This window comes from Melopsittacus undulatus, chromosome 22 (genome assembly GCF_012275295.1).
Source record: "Melopsittacus undulatus isolate bMelUnd1 chromosome 22, bMelUnd1.mat.Z, whole genome shotgun sequence".
Classification (NCBI taxonomy): domain Eukaryota; kingdom Metazoa; phylum Chordata; class Aves; order Psittaciformes; family Psittaculidae; genus Melopsittacus; species Melopsittacus undulatus.
In genome coordinates, this window is record NC_047548.1 from 222142 (window position 1) to 245971 (window position 23830).

The window sequence follows — 23830 nt, forward strand, 5'->3', positions numbered from 1 at the left end:
GGACAGGAGCGGTGAAACATGAGCGGTGGGCGGGGCATGTGGGGGGGTGAGTGACAGGGGAGGGGGCGGGGCTTAAGCGGAAGGGACGCTGCGATTGGGCAGGAGCAGTGGGCGGGGCGTGTGGGGGTGAGTGACAGGATCAGTGGGCGGGGCCTGTGAGCGGCTGAGTGACATGGGCGGTGGGCGTGGCTTAGACGAAAGGGACGCTGCGATTGGTCAGGACGCGGTGGGCGGGGCTACGCGGTGTCGCGGAGCCGCCCTCTCACCCTCCCCACCCCCAAAATGCTCCGATTTCACCCCAAAAGCGCCGCTTTTAGCCCCAAATCCCCCCGATTTCAGCTCAAACTGCCCCAAAAGGCCCCATTTGCCCCCGAGCGGTTCAGGAGGTGCCGATTGCCCCCCCCCGGGGCCCGAAGACCCCGGATTTACCCTGAAATTGCCCCAGATTGCCCCGATTTCAACCCAAAAGAGCTGAAATGCCCCAAATCGCCCCCAAAGCCCCCGTTCTTCCCCAAAATGCCCCAATCTCGCCCCAAATCCGCCCCCCAGAGGCACTGATTTCCCCCCCCCCATTCACTCTCTAGTGCCTCCATCTCCCCACCCCCCCAGTTACCCCAATGAGTCCCAAGTGCCCCAATGATCCCCAATTACCCCAATGAACCCCTAATTACCCCAATGAACCCCATTACCCCAATGACCCCCAATTGCCCCTATTACCCCAATGACCCCCAATGTCCCCATTGCCCCTCATTGCCCCAATGAACCTCCAGTAGCCCCAATGATCCCATTGCTCTCCATTGCCTCAATGCCCCCAATTACCCCAAAGCCTCCATTGCCCTAATGAACCCCCAATTACCCCAATGTCCCCAGTTACCCCAATACCCCCCCAGTTACCCCATTGCCCCCCCCCCCCCGTAGCCGCAGTGAGTCCGCGCATGCGCTGTGTCTCTCTCGTTCATTGGGGGGGGGGGTCAGCGGCGCTGGGGCACGCAGAGGCCCCCGTGCGGCCGCGCACGCGCACTGCCGGCCTTGCAGGCGCAGCGGAAGGAGCCGCTGGTGTTGACGCAGCGCTCCCGGTCCGGGCGGCACCGGAGGGCGGAGCGAGACGGGTCACGGCACTCGTCAATGTCTGGGGGGGAGAACATAGAGACCATAGAGATAACATAGAGATAACATAGAGATAACATAGAGACCATAGAGACCATAGAGATCATAGAGATACCAGAGAGATCATAGAGACCATAGATATACCAGAGAGACCATAGAGATACCATAGAGATAACATAGAGATAACATAGAGATACCAGAGAGATACCATAGAGATAACATAGAGATAACATAGAGATAACATAGAGATACCATAGAGATACCATAGAGATAACATAGAGATAACATAGAGATAACATAGAGATAACATAGAGACCATAGAGACCATAGAGATACCATAGAGATAACATAGAGATAACATAGAGATAACATAGAGATAACATAGAGACCATAGAGACCATAGAGATAACATAGAGATAACATAGAGATAACATAGAGATAACATAGAGATAACATAGAGACCATAGAGATACCATAGAGATAACATAGAGATAACATAGAGACCATAGAGATACCATAGAGATAACATAGAGATAACATAGAGACCATAGAGATAACATAGAGATAACATAGAGATAACATAGAGATAACATAGAGACCATAGAGATCATAGAGATACCATAGAGACCATAGAGATAACATAGAGATAACATAGAGATCATAGAGATACCATAGAGATACCAGAGAGATAACATAGAGACCATAGAGATCATAGAGATACCATAGAGATAACATAGAGATAACATAGAGACCATAGAGATACCATAGAGATAACATAGAGATAACATAGAGACCATAGAGATACCATAGAGATACCAGAGAGACCATAGAGATCATAGAGATACCAGAGAGATCATAGAGACCATAGATATACCAGAGAGACCATAGAGATACCATAGAGACCATAGAAATACCATCGAGAGACAATAGAGATACCATAGAGAGACTATAGAGACCATAGAGATACCATAGACATACCACAGAGCATAGAGAGAGCACAGAGATACCATAGAGATCATAGAGAGACCATAGAGACCATAGAGAGATCATAGATCATAGAGACCACAGAGAGAGCATAGAGATCATAGGGAGACTATAGAGATCAGAGAGACCATAGAGAGACCATAGAGATCATAGAGAGACCAGAGACCATAGAAACTATAGAGATCATAGAGACCATAGAAATCATAGAGAGACCATAGAGACCATAGAGAGACCCTAGAGACCATAGAGAGAGCATAGAGAGACCATAGAGAGGAGAGGATGGAGAGACCATAGACCCCACAGAGACCCCATAGACCCCATAGAGACCCCACATCCCCCCCACACTCACCCAGGCATCGGCTCCGGGTCGGGTCGGGCTGGTAGCCGGGGGGGCAGTCGCAGCCCCAGCCTGGGATGGGCCGGAGGCAGAGCCCCCCCCCCCCAGGGCACGGGCACTCGGTGGAGTCCTCCTCCGAGCTCTCCTCACCTGGGGGGCAGAGGGGGGCCTGGGGTGGGGACTATGGGGGTCCCATTGGGGGGTCCCAATAGGGCGTATTGGGGTCCCATTCGGGGGTTCCATTTGGGGGGTGTTGGGGTCCCATTGGGGGATGATGGGGTCCCAATAGGGGGTCCCATTGGAGGGTACTGGGGTCCCATTGGGGGTCCCATTGAAGGGTGATGGGGTCCCATTGGGCATCCCATGGGAGGGTCCCACTGGGGGGTCCCATTGAGGGGTGTTGGGATCCCATTTGGGGGGTCCCATTGGAGGGTGATGGGATCTAATTGGTGGGTGATGGAGTCCCAATAGGGGGTCCCATTGGGGGTTCCCATTAAGTGGTGTTGGGGACCCATTGGGGGGATCCCATGGGAGGGTGTTGGGGTCCCACTGGGGGAGTTCCAACTGGGGGGGGGACGACCCATTGGGGGTTCCCAATAGGGGTTGCTGGGATCCCATTCAGGGGGTCCCATTGGGGGGTGTTAGGGTCCCATTGGGGGTCCCATTGGGGGTGCTGGGCTCCCACCTCTGCGCGGCCCCCCCAGCCCCAATGGGCTGACGTCCCAGAAGGAATTGCTCTCGCTCTGTGAGGACGAGCACTGGAGACCTGGGGGGGGGCAGAGCTCAGCCCCACAGAGAGACCCACATAACCCATAGAAACCCCCCATACCCCATAGAACCCTCCCAACCCAAAGACTCCCAACCCCCCAAAGACACCCCCATACCCCATAGAACCACCCCATACCCCATAGCCCCCACCCCCTAGAGACCCCCCCATACACCACAGAACCCCCCCATGCCCCATAGGCCCCACACCCCATAGAACCCCCCCAATACCCCATAGAACCCCCCCAACCCAAAGACCCCCCCTATACCCATAGACGTCACACCCAGAGACCCCCCCACCCCATAGAACCCCCCATACCCCATAGCCCCCCCCACCCCATAGAACCCCCCATGCCCCATAGACCCCCCCATACCCCATAGACCTCACACCCCATAGAACCCCCCATACCCCATAGCCCCCCCAGCCCCCCCTCACCGGCTCCGCGGGGGGGGCAGGCCCTGCAGCGCCGCCCCCACCCCGCCCCCCCCCGGCAGCAGCACTCGTCCATGGGCAGTGGCCCCGCCCCCAGCGGTGCCCCACAGAGCCCATCCTCCCCCCGCCGCTGCCAGCACACGTCCCTCCGCGCCGCCAGGGGGCGCTCTGGGGGCACCGCTGCTGCCGGGGGGGGGCGCTCTGCAACAGAGGGGGCGCGGGGGTCAGTGGGGGTCAGTGGGGATCAATGGGGGTCAGTGGGGATCAATGGGGCTCAATGGGGGTCAATGGGGATCAGTGGGGATCAATGGGGGTCAGTGGGGTCAATGGGGGTCAGTGGGGATCAATGGGGGTTAGTGGGGATCAATGGGGGTTAGTGGGGCTCAATGGGGGTCAATGGGGCTCAATGGGGGTCAGTGGGGATCAATGGGGGTCAGTGGGGATCAATGGGGGTCAATGGGGCTCAATGCGGGTCAATGGGGTCAATGGGGGTCAGTGGGGATCAATGGGGCTCAGTGTGGGTCAATGGGGGTCAGTGGGGCTCAATGGGGGTTAGTGGGGCTCAATGGGGGTCAATGGGGCTCAGTGTGGGTCAATGGGGGTCAGTGGGGCTCAATAGTGGTCAATGGGGCTCAATGCGGGACAATGGGGCTCAGTGTGGGTCAATGGGGGTCAGTGGGGCTCAATGGGGGTCAATGGGGCTCAATGCGGGTCAATGGGGCTCAATGGGGGTCAATGGGCTCAGTGGTGCTCAATGGGGGTCACTGGGGCTCAACGGGGCTCAATGGTACTCAATGGGCTCAATGGGACTCAATGGGGCTCAGTGGGACTCAATGGGGCTCAATGGTGCTCAACGGAGCTCAATGGGCTCAATGGGACTCAATGGTGCTCAACGGAGCTCAATGGTGCTCAATGAGCTCAATGGGCTCAATGGTATTTCAATGGTGCTCAATAGGACCCAATGGTGCTCATGCCCCTCCCCCGTTCCCCCGGTGCCCCTCCCCCCGCGCTCACTGACCGTGCTCGGGGGGGGGCAGGCAGCGGCGCTGGGGGGGGTGGTAGCGGGTTCCGGGGGGGCAGGAGCAGCGGAACGAGCCCCTTGTGTTCTCACAGGCCCCGTCCACACAGTTGGACTCGTCCAGACACTCATCCACATCTGGGGGGGGGAGGGGGGAGTGAGGACCATGGGGGGTCCAGAGCCCCCCAGCACCCGGAGCCCTTAACTCCCATTGCCCCATAACCACCATAGCCCCTATAGCCCCCATATAGCTCCTATAACCTCCCATAGCCCCCATAACCCCCGTAGTTCCATAGGCACCCATAGCCCGTAACTCCCAGAGCCCAGAGCCCCCATAACCCTCATAGCCCCTATAACCTCTCATAGGCCCCATAGCCCCTATAACCTCCCATATCCCCCCATAGCCCCCAGTAGCCCCATAGCCCCCATAGTCCCATAGCCCCTACAACCTCCCATAGCCCCATAGCCCCTATAACCTCCCATAACCCCTATAGCCCTTATAACCTCCCATAGCCCCATAACGCCATAGCCCCTATAACCTCCCATATCCCATCGTAGCCCCATAGCCCCTATAACCTCCCATAGCCCCCATATCCCCCCATAACCCCCATAGCCCCTATAACCTCCCATATCCCATCGTAGCCCCATAGCCCCCTAGCCCCTAATAACCTCCCATAGCCCCATAGCCCCTACAACCTCCCATATCCCCCCACAGCCCCTATAACCTCCCAGAGCCCCATACCCCCCCCCGCCCCCTGCGGGCGCACCGAGGCACTGCAGGACGCCGCTGTCATAGTCGAAGCCCTGTTTGCAGTAACACTCGTAGCCTGGTTGTGTGTTCACACACTTCCCGTCCTTGCAGATCTCGGGCCCGAAGAGGCCACACTCATCGATGTCTGTGGGGCAGCGGCGATGGGGCAGGCTGGGGGTGCACAGCCGCACCCCATAGAGACCCATAGAGAGCCATAGAGACCATAGAGACCATAGAGAGCCATACAGAGCCGTAGAGACCATAGAGATCATAGAGAGCCATACAGAGCCGTAGAGACCATAGAGATCATAGAGAGCCATAGAGACCATAGAGACCTATAGAGACACATAGAGACCATAGAGACCCACACACCCCATAGAGACCCAGAGCCCATAGAGCCCATAGAGACCCACACACCCCATAGAGACCCATAGAGACCCACACACCCCATAGAGACCCACACACCCCATAGAGACCCACACACCCCATAGAGACCCACACACCCCATAGAGACCCATAGAGACCCACACACCTCATAGAGACCCATAGATATCCAGAGAGACCCACACACCCCATTGAGCCCCAGACCCCATAGAGCCCCCCCACCCCATAGACACTCCCCACCCCCCACACCCCCCTAAGAGGGAACCCCCAAGAACAGGGATCCCCAATGGGACCCCCAGGAGAATATTGGGGGGGGGGCTCTAAGGGGGGGTCGGGGGGTGCTCTAAGGGGGGGGGGGGGGGCTCTAAGGGGGGTGGGGGGGGGGGGCTCCCACCTCTGTGCGCAGGGACCCCAAAGTCGAGGCCGTTCTCGTCCTGGATGAAACCTTTCCCATCCGGACACAGGGCCAGGAACTCGGCTGGGGGGGAGGGGCAGGGGGGGCTGCACCCAAACCTGACCCGGACCCCCCCTGGGGGGGATGGGGGCAACCCCCATGGGGGCTCCGGACCCATTGCAGCCCCCCCGGAGCCATTGCAGCTCACATCCAGCCCATAGCCTGCCCCATAGCGCACCACATAGCACACCCCATAACACACCCTACAGCACACCCCATAGTGCACCCCATAGCCTGCCCCATGGCCATACCCGAGGAGGGCAGAAGGCAGGGGAACACCTCGCACTGGTCGCCCCACACCTGTACCATAGCGCACCCCATATCCCACCCCATAGCCCACCCCATAGCACACCATAACCCACCCCATAGCCTGCCCCATAGCACACCCCATAGCACACCCCATATCCCACCCCACAGCCCACCCCACAGCGCCCCACAGCCATACTGGAGGAGGGCAGAAGGCAGGGGAACACCTCGCACTGGTCGCCCCACACCTGTACCATAGCGCACCCCATATCCCACCCCATAGCCCACCCCGTAGCACACCATAACCCACCCCATAACCCACCCCACAGCACCCCACAGCCGTACCAGAGGAGGGCAGGGGAACACCTCGCACTGGTCACCCCACACCTGTACCATAGCCCACCCCATAGCACACCATAACCCACCCCATAGCCTGCCCCATAGCACACCCCATAGCACACCATAACCCACCCCATAACCCACCCCACAGCACCCCACAGCCGTACCGGAGGAGGGCAGGGGGCAGGGGAACACCTCGCACTGGTCACCCCACACCTGTACCATAGCCCACCCCATAGCCTGCCCCATAGCCCACCCCATAGCCTGCCCCATAGCACACCCCATAGCACACCCCATATCCCACCCCACAGCCCACCCCATAGCACACCATAGCCCACCCCATAGCCTGCCCCATAGCACACCCCATATCCCACCCCACAGTCATACCGGAGGAGGGCAGGGGGCAGGGGAACACCTCGCACTGGTCACCCCATCCAGCCCCCAGTGAGCAGCAACACTCGCTCCGGGTGACGTTGGTGCCCAGCACAGAGTCACAGAACACGGAGTCCTCCAGGCTCAGGTAACACAGTTTGCGCGGGGGGGGCGGGGCCCGCGCTGAGCACCCGTCAGCACCCGCACACCCATTGATACCCATTGACACCCATTGACACCCATTGATACCCATTGACACCCAGTGACTGCCATTGACACCCATTGACACCCATTGATACCCATTGACTGCCATTGACAACCATTGACACCCACTGACACCCATTGACTGCCATTGACACCCATTGATACCCACTGACACCCATTGACACCCACTGACACCCATTGACACCCACTGACACCCATTGACACCCATGGACGCCCATAGAGCCCCATAGACACCCGTAGAGCCCCATAGACACCCATGGACACCCATAGAGCCCCATAAGTATCCATACACACCCTATTGACACCCACTGACACTGACACCCACTGACACCCATAAAGACCATAAAGACCCATAGAGACCCATAGAGACCACGGAGTCCATGGAGCCCATAGAGACCATAGAGACCCATAGACACCCATAGAGACCATCACCCCCATCGCCCCCATTGCCCCATCACCCCCATCACCCCCATTGCCCCATCACCCCCATCACCCCCATTGCCCCCATCACCCCACACACCGGTGCAGCCGCGCTGGTCGGCCGTGGGGCTGTAGCCAGGGGGGCAGAGACAGGCGAAGGAGCCCTCGAGGTTGGTGCAGGCGCCATGGGGCGCACAGAGCCCCGGGTCCAGCGCACACTCATCGATGTCTGCGTGTGGGGCTGGGGTGAGCCCGCGGCACCGCGCATGGCCCCATAGACACACAGGGACACCCAGGGACACCCATAGGCACCCACAGACACCCATAGACACACATAGGCACCCATAGACACCCATAGACCCCATAGACACCCATAGGCACCCATAGACACCCATAGACACACATAGGCACCCATAGACACCCATAGACCCCATAGACACCCATAGACACCCATTGCCCCCATAGACACCCATAGGCACCCATAGACACCCAGAGACCCCACAGACACCCATAGGCACCCATGGACACCCAGAGACCCCAAAGACACCCATTGCCCCCATAGACACCCATTGCCCCCACATGGGGGGTTCCCACGGGGGGGTCACATGGGGGGGGGTGTGTGTGTGTCACATGGGAAGTCACATGGGGGTTGTCACATGGGGGTGGTCACATGGGGGGTATCACATGGGGGGGGGGGGGGGTCACATGGGGGGGGTCACATAGGGGGGGGTGTCACATGGGGGTGTCACCCACCCTGGCAGGTGCGGCCGTGCCGCAGGGTGTACCCAGCCCTGCAGAGGCACCGGAAGGAGCCAGGAGTGTTCACACACTCCCCCCCCACACAGGCGGCCGCGAACTCACACTCGTCAATGTCTGTGGGGAGAGGGAACCATAGAGACACATAGAGACACATAGAGACCATAGAGACACATAGAGACCATAGAGACACATAGAGACCATAGAGACACATAGAGACCCATAGAGACCATAGAGACACATAGAGACCATAGAGACCATAGAGACCCATAGAGACCATAGAGACCATAGAGACCCATAGAGACCATAGAGACCATAGAGACCATAGAGACCCATAGAGACCATAGAGACCATAGAGACCCATAGAGACCATAGAGACCACAGAGACCATAGAGACCATAGAGATCCATAGAGATCCATAGAGACCCATAGAAACACATAGAGACCCATAGAGACCCATAGAGAGCATAGAGACCATAGAGACCCATAGAGACCATAGAGATCCATAGAGATCCATAGAGACCCATAGAAACACATAGAAACCCATAGAGAGCATAGAGAGCATAGAGAGCCATAGAGCCCCACGGACCACCATAGATCCCCATAGACACCCAGAGAGCCCCCAGAAACCCCAATGAGTCCCATAGAACCCCCCAATCTCTACAGATGACATAGGCCCCCTCAGACCCATACAGCCCCCTTATAGACACCTGTATCTCCCCACAGACCCCCCATAACCCCATAGCCCCCATGCACCTTCCACACCAACAGACCCTCCCAGACCCATAGAGACCCTATAGACACGGGTGCCTCCAAAGTCCTCTGTGCCCCCTACCCCCCAACAGGCCCCTCTAGCCCCCCATGCCCCATAGCCCCCATAGCTCCCCGTGCCCCATAGATTCCAATAGCCCCCATACCCTGGCAGCGGGGGGGGTCCCTGGCCGGCTGCAGCCCGGGGGGGCACTGGCACTTGTAGGAGCCGGGGGTGTTGATGCAGACGCCGTTGGGGCAGAGCCCCCCCCCCCTCGCACTCATTCACATCTATGGGACCACATCAGATTGGGGGGGGGGGGGGGGGGAGGAAAGGGGGTCCCCAAAGGGGGGCTCCCATGGGGAGTTCCCAAAGGGGGGTCCCAAGGGGGGGTCCCAAAGGGGGATCCCAAAGGGGGGTCCCAAAGGGGAGGCCCAAAGGGGGTCCTGAAAAGGGGGTTCCCATAGGGGGGGTCCCAAAGGGGGGGTCCTGAGTGGGTTCCCAAAGGGGGGGTCCCAAAGGGGTGTCCCAAAGGGGGTCCCAAAGGGGAGGCCCAAAGGGGGTCCTGAAAGGGGGGTTCCCATAGGGGGGGTCCCAAAGGGGATTCCCAAAGAGGGGTTCACAAGATGGGGTTGAAAAGGGGGGTCCTAAGGGGGGATTCCCAAAGGGGGTTCCCAAGGGGGGTTCGGGGGGGGGTCTCGCACCGACGCAGGCTCCGTTGTGGCCGCGGTAGCCGGGGGGGCAGGGGCTGCACACGAACCCCCCCGGGTGGTTCTCACATTTGCCCTCGGGGCAGGTCCCGACCTCCAGGCACTCGTTGATGTCTGAGGGGGGACAGAGGGAGGGCACCAGGATCCCATTATGGGGGCGCAGCCCCTGGTGTCCTCATAGCCCCATCCCCCATATCCCATCTCCCATACCCCATATCCCCATATCCCATACCCCATCCCTCGTATCCCATACCCCCTATCCCACACCCCATATTCCCATACCCCATACCCATACCCCATCCCCCATATTCCCATACCCCATACCCCATCCCTCATATCCCATACCCCCTATCCCACACCCTATATTCCCATACCCCATCCCCCATATTCCCATACCCCCTATCCCACACCCCATATTCCCATACCCCATCCCCACACCCCCCACCCCCGCAGGCAGCCGTACCCTCGCACAGCTGCCGGGACCCCTTCCGCCTGTAGCCCTGCAGACACTCGCACTGGTAGTGCCCAGGGGTGTTGGTACAGGCGCCGCCGTCCCCACAGATGTCAGCCTTGGAGCACTCGTCGATGTCTGCATGGAGCCAGGGCTGAGCTGGGGCATGGCCCTGCCGGGACCCACACCCCACAGCCCCATGGCCCAGCCCCATAGCCATAACTGTAACCCACAGCCCATGCTCCGGATCTATGTCCCATAGCCTGTAACCAATACCCCATACCCCTTATCTCATTTCCCATATCCCATACCCCACAGCCCATATTATCCCATACCCCACATCCCATAATACACCATAATACTGCATACCTCTATCCATACCCCATATCCCATACACCACATCCCATAATACCCCATATACCCCATACACCTATCGCATACCCCACATCCCATAATACCCCATACCCCATATCCCCCATACCTCTATCCCATACCCATTAATCCCAGACCCCACATCCCTTAACACCGCATTCCCCATACCCCACATCCCATAATACCCCCTACCCCATGACACTCTGTATCCCATATCCCATAATAACCCACACCCCACATCCCATAATATCCCATACCCCAAACCCCACATCCCATAATAACCCATATCCCATACCCCACATCCCATATCCCACACCCCATATCCCATAACACTCTGTACCCCATACCCCACATCCCATAATAACCCATACCCCACATCCCATAATATCCCACACCCCATATCCCATAATACCCCATACTCCATACCCCACATCCCATAATACCGCATACCCCATATCCCATAATATCCCACACTGTCCCACACCCCATATCCCATAACACTCTGTACCCCATACCCCATAACACTCTGTACCCCATATCCCATAACACTCTGTACCCCATACCCCATAACACTCTGTACCCCATATCCCATAACACTCTGTACCCCATACCCCATAACACTCTGTACCCCATATCCCATAACACTCTGTACCCCATACCCCATAACACTCTGTACCCCATATCCCATAACACTCTGTACCCCATACCCCATAACACTCTGTACCCCATATCCCATAACACTCTGTACCCCATACCCCCCCCCGGTTGTTGCCCCGGTGCTGACCGGTGCAGGAGCGCAGGCCGCGGCGCAGGCTGAGCTGGAAGCCGCGGTGACAGTGGCAGGTGTAGGAGCCGCCGGTGTTCATGCACACACCGCGACCGGCGCCGCACGGCTCCGCCTCACACTCGTTCACGTCTATGGGACACACACGGGTACAGCCCTATTGGGGTACAGCCCCACTGCCCATAGACACACACACGGGTACAGCCCCACTGCCCATAGACACACAGGTACAGCCCTATTGGGGTACAGCCCCACTGCCCATAGACACACACACGGGTACAGCCCTATTGGGGTACAGCCCCACTGCCCATAGACACACACGGGTACAGCCCCATTGCCCATAGACACACACACGGGTACAGCCCCACTGCCCATAGACACACGGGTACAGCCCCACTGCCCATAGACACACACAGGTACAGCCCCACTGCCCATAGACACACAGGTACAGCCCCATTCCCCATGCACACACCGCGGCCAGCACCGCACGGCTCCGCCTCACACTCGTTCACGTCTACGGGACACACACAGGTACAGCCCTATTGGGGTACAGCCCCACTGCCCATAGACACACACACGGGTACAGCCCCATTGCCCATAGACACACACAGGTACAGCCCCATTGACCATAGACACACACGAGTACAGCCCTATTGGGGTACAGCCCCACTGCCCATAGACACACACGGGTACAGCCCTATTGGGGTACAGCCCCACTGCCCATAGACACACACGGGTACAGCCCCACTGCCCATAGACACACATGGGTACAGCCCTATTGGGGTACAGCCCCACTGCCCATAGACACACATGGGTACAGCCCTATTGGGGTACAGCCCCACTGCCCATAGACACACACGGGTACAGCCCCACTGCCCATAGACACACACACGGGTACAGCCCCACTGCCCATAGACACACACACGGGTACAGCCCCACTGCCCATAGACACACACGGGTACAGCCCTATTGGGGTACAGCCCCACTGCCCATAGACACACAGGTACAGCCCCATTCCCCATGCACACACCGCGGCCAGCACCACACGGCTCCGCCTCACACTCGTTCTCATCTATGGGACACACACAGGTACAGCCCTATTGGGGTACAGCCCCACTGCCCATAGACACACACGGGTACAGCCCCACTGCCCATAGACACACACACGGGTACAGCCCCACTGCCCATAGACACACGGGTACAGCCCCACTGCCCATAGACACACACAGGTACAGCCCCACTGCCCATAGACACACAGGTACAGCCCCATTCCCCATGCACACACCGCGGCCAGCACCGCACGGCTCCGCCTCACACTCGTTCACGTCTACGGGACACACACAGGTACAGCCCTATTGGGGTACAGCCCCACTGCCCATAGACACACACACGGGTACAGCCCCATTGCCCATAGACACACACAGGTACAGCCCCATTGACCATAGACACACACGGGTACAGCCCTATTGGGGTACAGCCCCACTGCCCATAGACACACACGGGTACAGCCCCACTGCCCATAGACACACATGGGTACAGCCCTATTGGGGTACAGCCCCACTGCCCATAGACACACACGGGTACAGCCCCACTGCCCATAGACACACATGGGTACAGCCCTATTGGGGTACAGCCCCACTGCCCATAGACACACATGGGTACAGCCCTATTGGGGTACAGCCCCACTGCCCATAGACACACACGGGTACAGCCCCACTGCCCATAGACACACACACGGGTACAGCCCCACTGCCCATAGACACACACACGGGTACAGCCCCACTGCCCATAGACACACACGGGTACAGCCCTATTGGGGTACAGCCCCACTGCCCATAGACACACAGGTACAGCCCCATTCCCCATGCACACACCGCGGCCAGCACCACACGGCTCCGCCTCACACTCGTTCTCATCTATGGGACACACACAGGTACAGCCCTATTGGGGTACAGCCCCACTGCCCATAGACACACACGGGTACAGCCCCACTGCCCATAGACACACACACGGGTACAGCCCCATTGCCCATAGACACACACACGGGTACAGCCCCACTGCCCATAGACACACACAGGTACAGCCCCATTGCCCATAGACACACACACGGGTACAGCCCCACTGCCCATAGACACACACACGGGTACAGCCCCACTGCCCATAGACACACACGGGTACAGCCCCACTGCCCATAGACACACACGGGTACAGCCCCATTGACCATAGACACACACAGGTACAGCCCCACTGCCCATAGACACACAGGTACAGCCCCATTCCCCATGCACACACCGCGGCCAGCACCGCACAGCTCCGCCTGACACTCGTTCACGTCTATGGGACACGTGTGGAGCGGGTGTGGGTACACACGGGTACAGCCCCATTGGGGTACAGCTCCATTGCCCATAGACACACGTGTACAGCTGTGTTCCCAATGCACACACGTGTACAGCTGTGTTCCCAATGCACACACATGTACAGCTGTGTTCCCAATGCACACACGTGTACAACCGTGGATCCCAATGTACACACATGGGTACAGCTGTGTTCCCAATACACACGTGTACAGCTGTGATCCCAATGCACACACGTGTGCAGCCATGTTCCCATGCACACACGTGTGCACCTGTGTTCCCTATGCACACACATGTACAGCCCTGCTGGCTATAGACACACATGTACAGCTGTGATCCCAATGGAACACCAGGACGCCCATCACCCCCATTGCCTCCTATTGCCCCCCATGGTCCCCATTGCCCCACATGGCCCCACTGCCCCATGATCCCCATTGTCCCCATTGCCCCCCATTGCCCCCATTGCCCCATGGTCCCCATGGTCCCCATTGCCCCACATAGACCCCATTGCCCCATGGTCCCCATTGTACCGGTGCAGTAGCGGCGCTGCGGGTGCCAGCGGTACCCAGGGTAGCAGATGCAGCTGTAACCCCCTGGACCCATCACACACTCCCCAGGACCACAGATGTTCCGGTTCAGTTTGCACTCGTCCGTCTCTGGGGGGGGTCAGGGGTGGTTATGGGGGGGTTATAGGGTGGTTATGGGGGGGTTGGGGGGGTCGGGGGGTGGTTATGGGGTGGTTATGGGGTGGTTATGGGGGGGTTGGGGGGGGTCAGGGGGGGGTTATGGGGGTGGGGGGTGGTTATGGGGTGGTTATGGGGTGGTTATGGGGGGGTTGGGGGGGGTCGGGGGGGGTTATGGGGTGGTTATGGGGGGGTTGGGGGGGGGGGGTCCCTCACCTGTGACCTGTGTGGGTGCGATCTCAGCAGCACTGCGGGTTTGCGGCTCCATCACCCGCCACAGCACAGCCGCAGTGGGGCGGGCCAGGACCTCTGGGGACGGATTGATCCCATTGATCCCCATTGATGCCATTGATCCCCATTGATCCCCAGTGACCCCCACAGATCCCCATTGATCCCTATTGATCCCAATTGATCCCCAGTGACCCCCACTGATCCCCAGTGTTAGCAGTACCCCCATTGCCCCTCATTGCCCCCCAATGTCTGCATTTTCACAAGCACCCCCATTGATCCCCAATCTCACCAGTGCCCCCCAGTTCCCCCATTGATTCCCATTGCCCCCCACTGAGCTCCAGCGCCCCTCAGTGACCTCATTGATTCCCATTAACCCCATTGATCCCCGGTCACTCCAGTGCCCCTCACTGCCCCCAGTGCTCCCAATGCATCCCAGTGCCCCCCCCATGGCCCCCCCGTACCAGGGAACCGGGGGGGGGTCGCTGCTCCCCGGGGGCTGCTCCAGCTCCTGCTCCTCCGAGTGGCTCCAGAAGGCTGGGAGCTGGGGGGGGGGGAGGGGGGGGCACAACTGTCCCCATGGCCCCCCCCATGCCCCCCCCCCATGTCCACAACGTCCCCACCCCCATCCCCCCCAATCCCCATATCCCTCCTCGTGTCCCTCTCCCCATCCCCATCCCCATCCCCCCCCCCCCCCCCCCCCCCGTGTCCCAGCCTCCCCATCCCCTCCCATTGCCCCTCCCCCCCCATTGCCCCTCCCCCACTCACCATGGCCGGGGGGGTCACAGCTGTGGGGGGAGGGGGATGTGAGACCCCAAACAGCTCCCATGGGGGAAGGATGGGGGGGGGGGGATGGGTGGGCATGGGGGTGGGGGGTGATGTGGGGCACAGGGAGGTGATGTGGGGCACAGGGTACATGGGGAGAATACGGGGGGTTCATGGGGGTGAAATGTGGGGTCCATGGGGGGTGGGCACAGGGGGGTGACGGGGGGGGCACAGGGGTCCATGGTGGGGATAGGGAGCATTTATGTAGGGGAATATGGGGGGTTCCGTGGGGGGCACAGGGGCTCATGGGGGGAATCACAGAGGGGGCAATGGGGGGGGGGCATTGGGGAGTCCAGGAGGGGGGTACAGGGAGGTGATGGGGGGGGCATAGGAGGGGTTAAGGGGGGGGACACAGGGGGGGTCCATACTGGGGGGGGGGTGGGGGGGTGGGGTGTGACTGACCTGGGGGCGGGGGCACATCGGGGGCCATGGGGCTGGGCGCAGGCGGGGGGGGCCGGGGGGGCCGCTCGGGGGGGGGCCCCATCGGGGTGGATGTGGAGGGTGAAGTCGCTCTCGCCCTGGATGGTCAGGGTCTGGTGCGAGGTCAGGACATGGTAACCCTTCCCCGCGGGGCAGATGGCCTTGAATGCGGCTGGGGGGGGCAGGGGGGGGTCAGATACCCCCACAATGCACCCCATAAATGGGGCTGGGATCCCCACACTGCAGCACTCCAATGGGAGACACAGCATGGGGGCACTGAGCCCCCCCCCCAATGGGGATACCCCCACTCCATATCCTCCCCAATGGATGCTCCCACAACACACAATGGGTACCCCCCCACCTCCCCTCCCCAATGGCATCCCACATTCTCTGCAATGGGTATCCCAAACCTTCCTCAATGGGACCCCCCAATGAGACCCCACCATAACCACATCAATGAGACCCCCTCAGCAGGAACCCCAATAGGACCCCACCATACATAAACCAATGGAACCCCCCCAATGGGACCCCCCCATACCCACACCAATGAGACCCATTCAATGGGACCCCCCAATGGGACCTCCCATACATACACCAATGGGACCTCTCAATGGGACCCCCTCAATGGGACCACCCCTATACCCACATAAATGGAACCCCTCAATGGGACCCCCCAATGGGACCCCCCCAATGAAACCCCTCAATGGTAACCCCCATACCTACACTAATGAGACCCCTCAATGGGACCCCCTCAATAGGATACCTCAATGGACCCCCCCCCATCCCCACCCCATTGGAACCCCCCCTCAGTGTTACCGGTGCCGTCGGCAGGGCAGCGCTCACACCGCCCCCCCCAGGCCTTGCCCACACTACAGCAGCAGGTCTGGCGCGTCAGCCGCGTGGGCAGCGGGTGCTGGCACCGCTGGGGGGGCAGCACCAGGCGGAAACACAGCCCCCGGTGCTCGGGGGGGTCGGCTGGGGGGGATGGGAGACACCGGAGAGAGAACAGAGAGAACATAGAGATACCATAGAGATACCAGAGATACCATAGAGAGACCATAGAAATACCATAGATACTATAGAGAGACCATAGAGATACCATAGATACCATAGAGAGACCATAGAAATACCATAGAGAGACCATAGATACCATAGAGAGACCATAGAGAGACCATAGATACCATAGAGATACCATAGATACCATAGAGATACCAGAGATACCATAGAGAGACCATAGAAATACCATAGATACCATAGAGATACCATAGATACCATAGAGATACAAGAAATACCATAGAGATACCAAAGACACCAAAAAGACCATAGAGATACCATAGAGATCCCCATAGAGCTCCCCATAAAACCCCCATAGAGCTCTCCATAGATGCCCCCATAGACCCCCAATAGAGCTCCCCATAGACACCCCCCCAGACCCCCAACAGAGCTCCCCATAGACACCCCCATAGAACCCTCCATAAACCCCCATAGACACCCCCAATAGAGCTCCCCATAGACCCCCATAGACCCCCCAGTAGAGCTCCCCATAAACCCCACAGAGCTCCCCATAAATCCCCATAGACCCCCCAGTAGAGCTCCCCATAGACCCCCATAGATGCCCATAGAGCTCCCCATAGACCCCTCATAGACCCCCCATAGATCCCCATAGACCCCCCCAGTAGAGCTCCCCATAGACCCCCATAGACCCCCCAGTAGAGCTCCCCATAAACCCCACAGAGCTCCCCATAAATCCCCATAGACCCCCCCTATAGAGCTCCCCAGAGACCCCCATAGAGCTCCCCATAGACCCCTCATAGACCCCCCATAGACCCCCCATAGACCCCCATAGATCCCCATAGACCCCCATAGATCCCCATAGACCCCCATAGAGCTCCCCATAGCCCCAGGCACATACGCAGGCAGTGTGTGCGGGAGGCCGCGTGCCCGGCCGGGCAGGAGCAGCGGAAGCTGCCGGCAGTGTTGAGGCAGTCCCCGTGCGGACAGACCCCCTGCATGGCGCACTCGTTGATGTCTGCGGCACAGGGGTCAGCGCCGGCACCGCCACGGGCGGCACATGGAACACGGGACATGTGACACAGGACATGGCACACGGAACACGTGACATGGAACACGTGACACGGGACATGGGACACAGGACATGGGACACGGAACATGAGACATGGACACAGGACATGGGACACAGAACATGGGACATGGAACACAGGACATGGGACACAGGACATGGGACACAGAACATGGGACACAGAACACGGGACACAGGACATGGGACACGGAACATGGGACACGGAACATGTGACATGGGACATGTGACACGGAACATGGCACACGGGACACGTGACATGGAACATGTGACACAGAACATGGGACACGGAACATGAGACATGGAACACGGAACATGTGTGACCCAGAACATGTGTGTGTGACCCGGAACACATGTGTGACCCGGAACACGTGCGTGAGCCAGAACACGTGACCCAGAACGTGTGTGACCCGGAACACATGACCCAGAACACGTGACCCAGAACGTGTGTGACCCGGAACACATGACCCAGAACACGTGACCCAGAACGTGAGCCGGAACATGCATGACCTAGACCCTGTGTGACCCAAAACACATGACCTGGAACATGTGTGACCCTGAACACATGACCCTGGAACAGGCATGACAAAGAACATGCTTGACACTGAACACACATGACCCTGAACCCACATTACCCTTGAACACATGACCCTGCACACACATGACCCTGCACACACATGACTCCGCACACACATGACCCCGCGAACACGTGACCCGGTCCCTACCCTGGCAGTGGCTGTTGTTGAGGCGCTTGTAGCCCTGGGGACAGTCACCGGAGAGCTCCCCCCGCAGCGAGACCGGTTTGTGCACCCCCGAGGCTGTGGGGACACGGGGGGGGGGGTGTGAGGGGGGGAGGGGCTGGGAGGGTTTGAGGTGTTCGGGGTGTTTTTGGGGTGGTTGTGGGTGTTTTGGGGTTGTTTTGGAGTGTTTCAGGGTGTTTTGGGGGTGTTCAAGGTGTTTCAGGATGGTTTTGGGGTGTTTTGGGTTAGTTTTGTGTTGTTTTGGGGACTTTCAGGGTGTTTTGGGGTTGTTTCAGAGTGTTTCAGGGTGTTATTGGGGTGTCTTGGGGTCTTCAAGGTGTTTCAGGGTAGTTTCGGGTTGTTTCGGGGTGTTTTTGGGGTATTTCAGGGTGTTTTTGGGTTGTTTTGGGGTGTTCTCAGGGTGGTTTTGGGTGTTTTGGGTTGTTTCGGGGTGTTTTTGGGGTGTTTCAGGGTGTTTTTGGGTTGTTTTGGGGTATTTCCGGGTGTTTTTGGGTTGTTTTGGGGTGTTTCAGGGTGTTTTTGGGTTGTTTTGGGGTGTTTCAGGGTGTTTTTGGGTTGTTTTGGGGTATTTCAGGGTGTTTTTGGGTTGTTTTGGGGTATTTCAGGGTGTTTTTGGGTTGTTTTGGGGTGTTTCAGGGTGGTTTTGGGTTGTTTTGGGGTGTTTCAGGGTGTTTTGGGTTGTTTTGGGGTGTTTCAGGGTGTTTTTTGGGTTGTTTTGGGGTGTTTCAGGGTGTTTTTGGGTGCTCGGGGCCGCACTCACGCTGCAGGGGGGGGCACTTGTGGCACTTGCTCTGTGCCCAGGCGGTGCCGATGCTCCCACAACAATCCTCCTGCTTCGTCAGCCCGGGCAGGGGGTTGGTGCCGCACTGCGGGGGGGGCAGAGCCCGAATGCACCCCCTGCACCCCCAAACACCCGGTGCCCCCCCCACTGCACCCCAAAACACCCCATTGCACCCATCCCCAATGATCCATCCCCTCATTGCACCCATCCCCCCATTGCACCCATCCCCATTGAACCCATCCCCCCATTGCACCCATCCCCCATTGATCCATCCCCATTGCACCCATCCCCCCATAGCACCCCTCCACCCATTGCACCCAACACCCCCCATTGAACCCATCCCCCATTGTATCCATCCCCCATTGATCCATCCCCCATTGATCCATCCCCTATTGATCCATCCCCCATTGTACCCATCCCCCATTGATCCATCCCCCATTGTACCCATCCCCCATTGATCCATCCCCCATTGATCCATCCCCCATTGATCCATCCCCCATTGTACCCATCCCCCATTGATCCATCCCCCATTGATCCATCCCCATTGCCCACCTCCCCCACTGCCCCCCCCCCTCCCCCATTGCCCCCCTCCCCCTCCCCTCCCCCTCCCCCCCCTCACCGAGTGCTTGGGGAGGGTCTCCTGGAAGCAGCGCCCCAGGGGTTTGTGGGTGCGGGGCCGGGGGGGGGAGGGGTGCGGCAGGAGCGCGGGGGCGGGGCCAGGGGCGGGGCCAGGGCCGGGGGCGGGGCCTGAGCGCGGCTCCAACCGGTGGACCTGGACCGAGGCCTCCGGGGGGTGGTGCACGCGCACGTTCACCAGCGGGGGGGGCACCTGCACTGCGGGGGGGGGAAACCGGAACATCGGAACCGCCCCCCGGGCACCACACACCACATAGAGACCATAGACACCATAGACCCTATAGACCCCATAGACCCCACAGAACCCCATAGACATCACAGACCCCATAGAGCCCATAGAAATCCATAGACCCTATAGAACCCAATAGACACCATAGACCCCACAGAACCCTATAGCACCCTACAGAACCCCATAAACACCACAGACCCCATAGAGCCCATAGAACCCCATAGACACCATAGACTCTATAGACCCCATAGACCCCATAGAGCCCATAGTATCCCATAGAACCCATAGACCCCACAGAACACCATAGAACCCATAGAAGACATAGAACCCCATAGATCCTATACACCCCATACATCCCATAGCATCCCATATATCCCATAGATCCTATACCAACCCATAGACCCCATTCCATCCCATAGACCCCATAGACCCCATAGTGCCATGCACCCCCCACACCCCCCATACCCCTGTGCCCCCCAAACCCCCCCCCGGTTACCTTCATCCGAGTGATGCCCAGGCCCGAGGGGCACGACGAAGGTCGCGTGACTCACGTGCCCCCCTCCGTGCCCCCCCCCGGTGCCACCGCCGTGACCCCCCCCTTGCCCCCCCCCTTGCGGTGAGTCCGGTGGTGCCCCCGCTCCGGTTCCGGTTCCGGTCCCGTCCGCAATGACCTGAACGGCATAAACGGCAACGGGGGCCGGGGGGGGGGGGGCGGCGGCTCCGGGGGGGCTGCGGGGGGGGGCGGCGGGGGGGCTGCCCCATGGCGGCCGGTGGGCACTTGGCAGAAGCGGCCGGTGAAGGTTGGGGGGCAGAGACAGTGCGAGCGGGAGCTGCACTGACCCCCGTTCATGCAGGGCAGGGGGCAAACAACTGCGGGGGGGGGAAAGGGGTTAGGGGGGTGTGGAGACAGACGGAACCCCCACACAGACACACAGACAGCACGGTGACTGTGTCACCCGACCCATGTCACCTGTCCTGTGTCACCCATCCCTGTCCTGTATCACCCATCCCTGTCCTGTGTCTGTCACCCATCCCGGTCCTCACGCTGTCCTTGTCCACATCCCCTCTCCATCCCTGTCCCAGTCCCCAGTCCACCCATGTCCTGTCCTGGTCCTCACCTCATTCCTGTCCCCATCCCCATCCCCTCTCCATCCCGTTCCGCTCCCGTTCCGTTCCCCCCCTCACCCACAGTGTACCCGGTGTCCCCATGTCTCCGTTCCCCCCGGGTACCGTACCCACAGTGTACCCGGTGTCCCCCTGTCTCCGCTCCCCCCGGGTCCCTCACCCACAGTGAAGCCGGTGTCCCCCTCTCTCCGGTCCCCCCGGGTACCGTACCCACAGTGAACCCGGTGTCCCCCCGTCTCCGTTCCCCCCGGGTACCGTACCCACAGTGAACCCGGTGTCCCCCCGTCTCCGTTCCCCCCGGGTACCGTACCCACAGTGAACCCTGCCGCAGTGAGGGTGTCTCCGTCCCTCCGGTTCCCCCTCACCCACAGTGAACCCGGTGTCCCCCTGTCTCCGTTCCCCCCGGGTACCGTACCCACAGTGAACCCGGTGTCCCCCTGTCTCCGTTCCCCCCGGGTCCCTCACCCACAGTGAACCCGGTGTCCCCCTGTCTCCGTTCCCCCCGGGTCCCGTTCCCCGCTCACCCACAGTGAACCCGGTGTCCCCCTGTCTCCGTTCCCCCCGGGTACCGTACCCACAGTGAACCCTGCCGCGGTGAGGGTGTCTCCGTCCCTCCGGTCCCCCCTCACCCCCAGTGAGTGTGTCCCCCTGTCTCCGGTCCCCCCGGCTCCCGTACCCACAGTGAACCCTGCCGCGGTGAGGGTGTCCCCCTGTCTCCGTTCCCCCCGGCTCCCGTACCCACAGTGTACCCGGTGTCCCCCTGTCTCCGGTCCCCCCGTTCCCCGCTCACCCACAGTGAACCCGGCCGCCGTGAGGGTGTCTCCGTCCCTCCGGTTCTCCCCGACCAGGGTTGTGTTTCCGCCGGCCCCCGGTTGGCAGCGGTCCCGGCAGAGGCCACGTGCGCAGCTCCTCCGGCACACGAGGGGGGCGAACACCACCGTGAAGCGCTCGCGCGCCGCGCACAGCGCGCACGTGACCGCCCAGAGCGCGCACAGCGCGCGCAGCGCGCGCCCCATCCCCGCGCCCGCGCGCGCGGAGCCGCTCGGCGGTGGGAGGGGGGGAGGGGGGAGGAGCCCGACGGAGGGGCCCGGATGTTGGGGTTGGTCCCGGGGAGAGGGGGATGTCGGGAATATGGGGGGATATGGGATATGGGATACGGGATATATGGGATATGGGATATATGGGATATGGGATATGGGGGGATATGGGATATATGGGATATGGGGATATATGGGATATGGGAAGATATGGGATATGGGATATGGGGGGATACGGGGATATATGGGATATGGGATATATGGGATATGGGAAGATATGGGATATGGGGATATATGGGGAGATATGGGGGGATATGGGGATATATGGGATATGGGGATATATGGGATATGGGGGGATACGGGGATATATGGGATATGGGGATATATGGGGAGATATGGGGGGATATGGGGATATATGGGATATGGGGATATATGGGGAATATAGGAAGACATGGAGTACGGGGAGATATGGGGTATGGGATACGGGAGATATGGGGAATATGGGGATATGGGGAGATATGGGAATATGGAGGGGTACGGGGTATATGGGGATATAGCATATGAAGAATATGGGGATATATGGAGTACGAGGAGATATGGGGAATATGAGGATATGTGGGATATATGGACTATGGGGAGATATGGGGAGATAAGGGGAATATGGGGATATATGGGACATGGGGAGATATGGGGAATATGAGGATATGTGGGATATGAGGATATATGAATATGGGGAGATATAGGGAATATGGGCATATATGGGGAGTTATGGAATGTGGAGGCATAAAGGGGGATTGGGGATATGAGGAATATGGGAATATATGGAATATGAACACGTATGGGGGCATATGGGGAACACGAGGACATGGGGACATATGGAATACAGGGATATGTGGGATATTGAGGCCGAGGGGGCATATGTGGGTATGGGGACACGTGGACTATGGGGGTTATGGGGCCGGGGGGGGCACAGGGGGCGGGGCCACGAGGGGGG

At 59.5% G+C, this 23830-nt stretch overlaps 1 protein-coding gene across 1 annotated transcript; it reads right to left on the minus strand.

Annotated features, from left to right (window-relative positions):
* Positions 1-939: 939 nt before the first annotated feature.
* Positions 940-22839, minus strand: LTBP3 (latent transforming growth factor beta binding protein 3). Its single transcript, XM_034071839.1, is given in 28 exon segments — positions 940-1129; positions 2441-2578; positions 3114-3194; positions 3630-3827; positions 4645-4782; positions 5412-5540; positions 6174-6257; positions 7206-7373; positions 7936-8064; positions 8589-8708; positions 9509-9614; positions 9616-9632; positions 10047-10166; positions 10516-10641; positions 11660-11791; positions 14544-14669; positions 14913-15005; positions 15389-15468; positions 15693-15701; positions 16152-16341; positions 16986-17144; positions 18082-18198; positions 18993-19085; positions 19789-19894; positions 20429-20643; positions 21171-21345; positions 21423-21544; positions 22590-22839. Coding segments are annotated over 28 exon segments (3555 nt in total). The 5' UTR covers positions 22816-22839; the 3' UTR covers positions 940-971.
* Between the last annotated feature and the right edge of the window lie 991 nt (positions 22840-23830).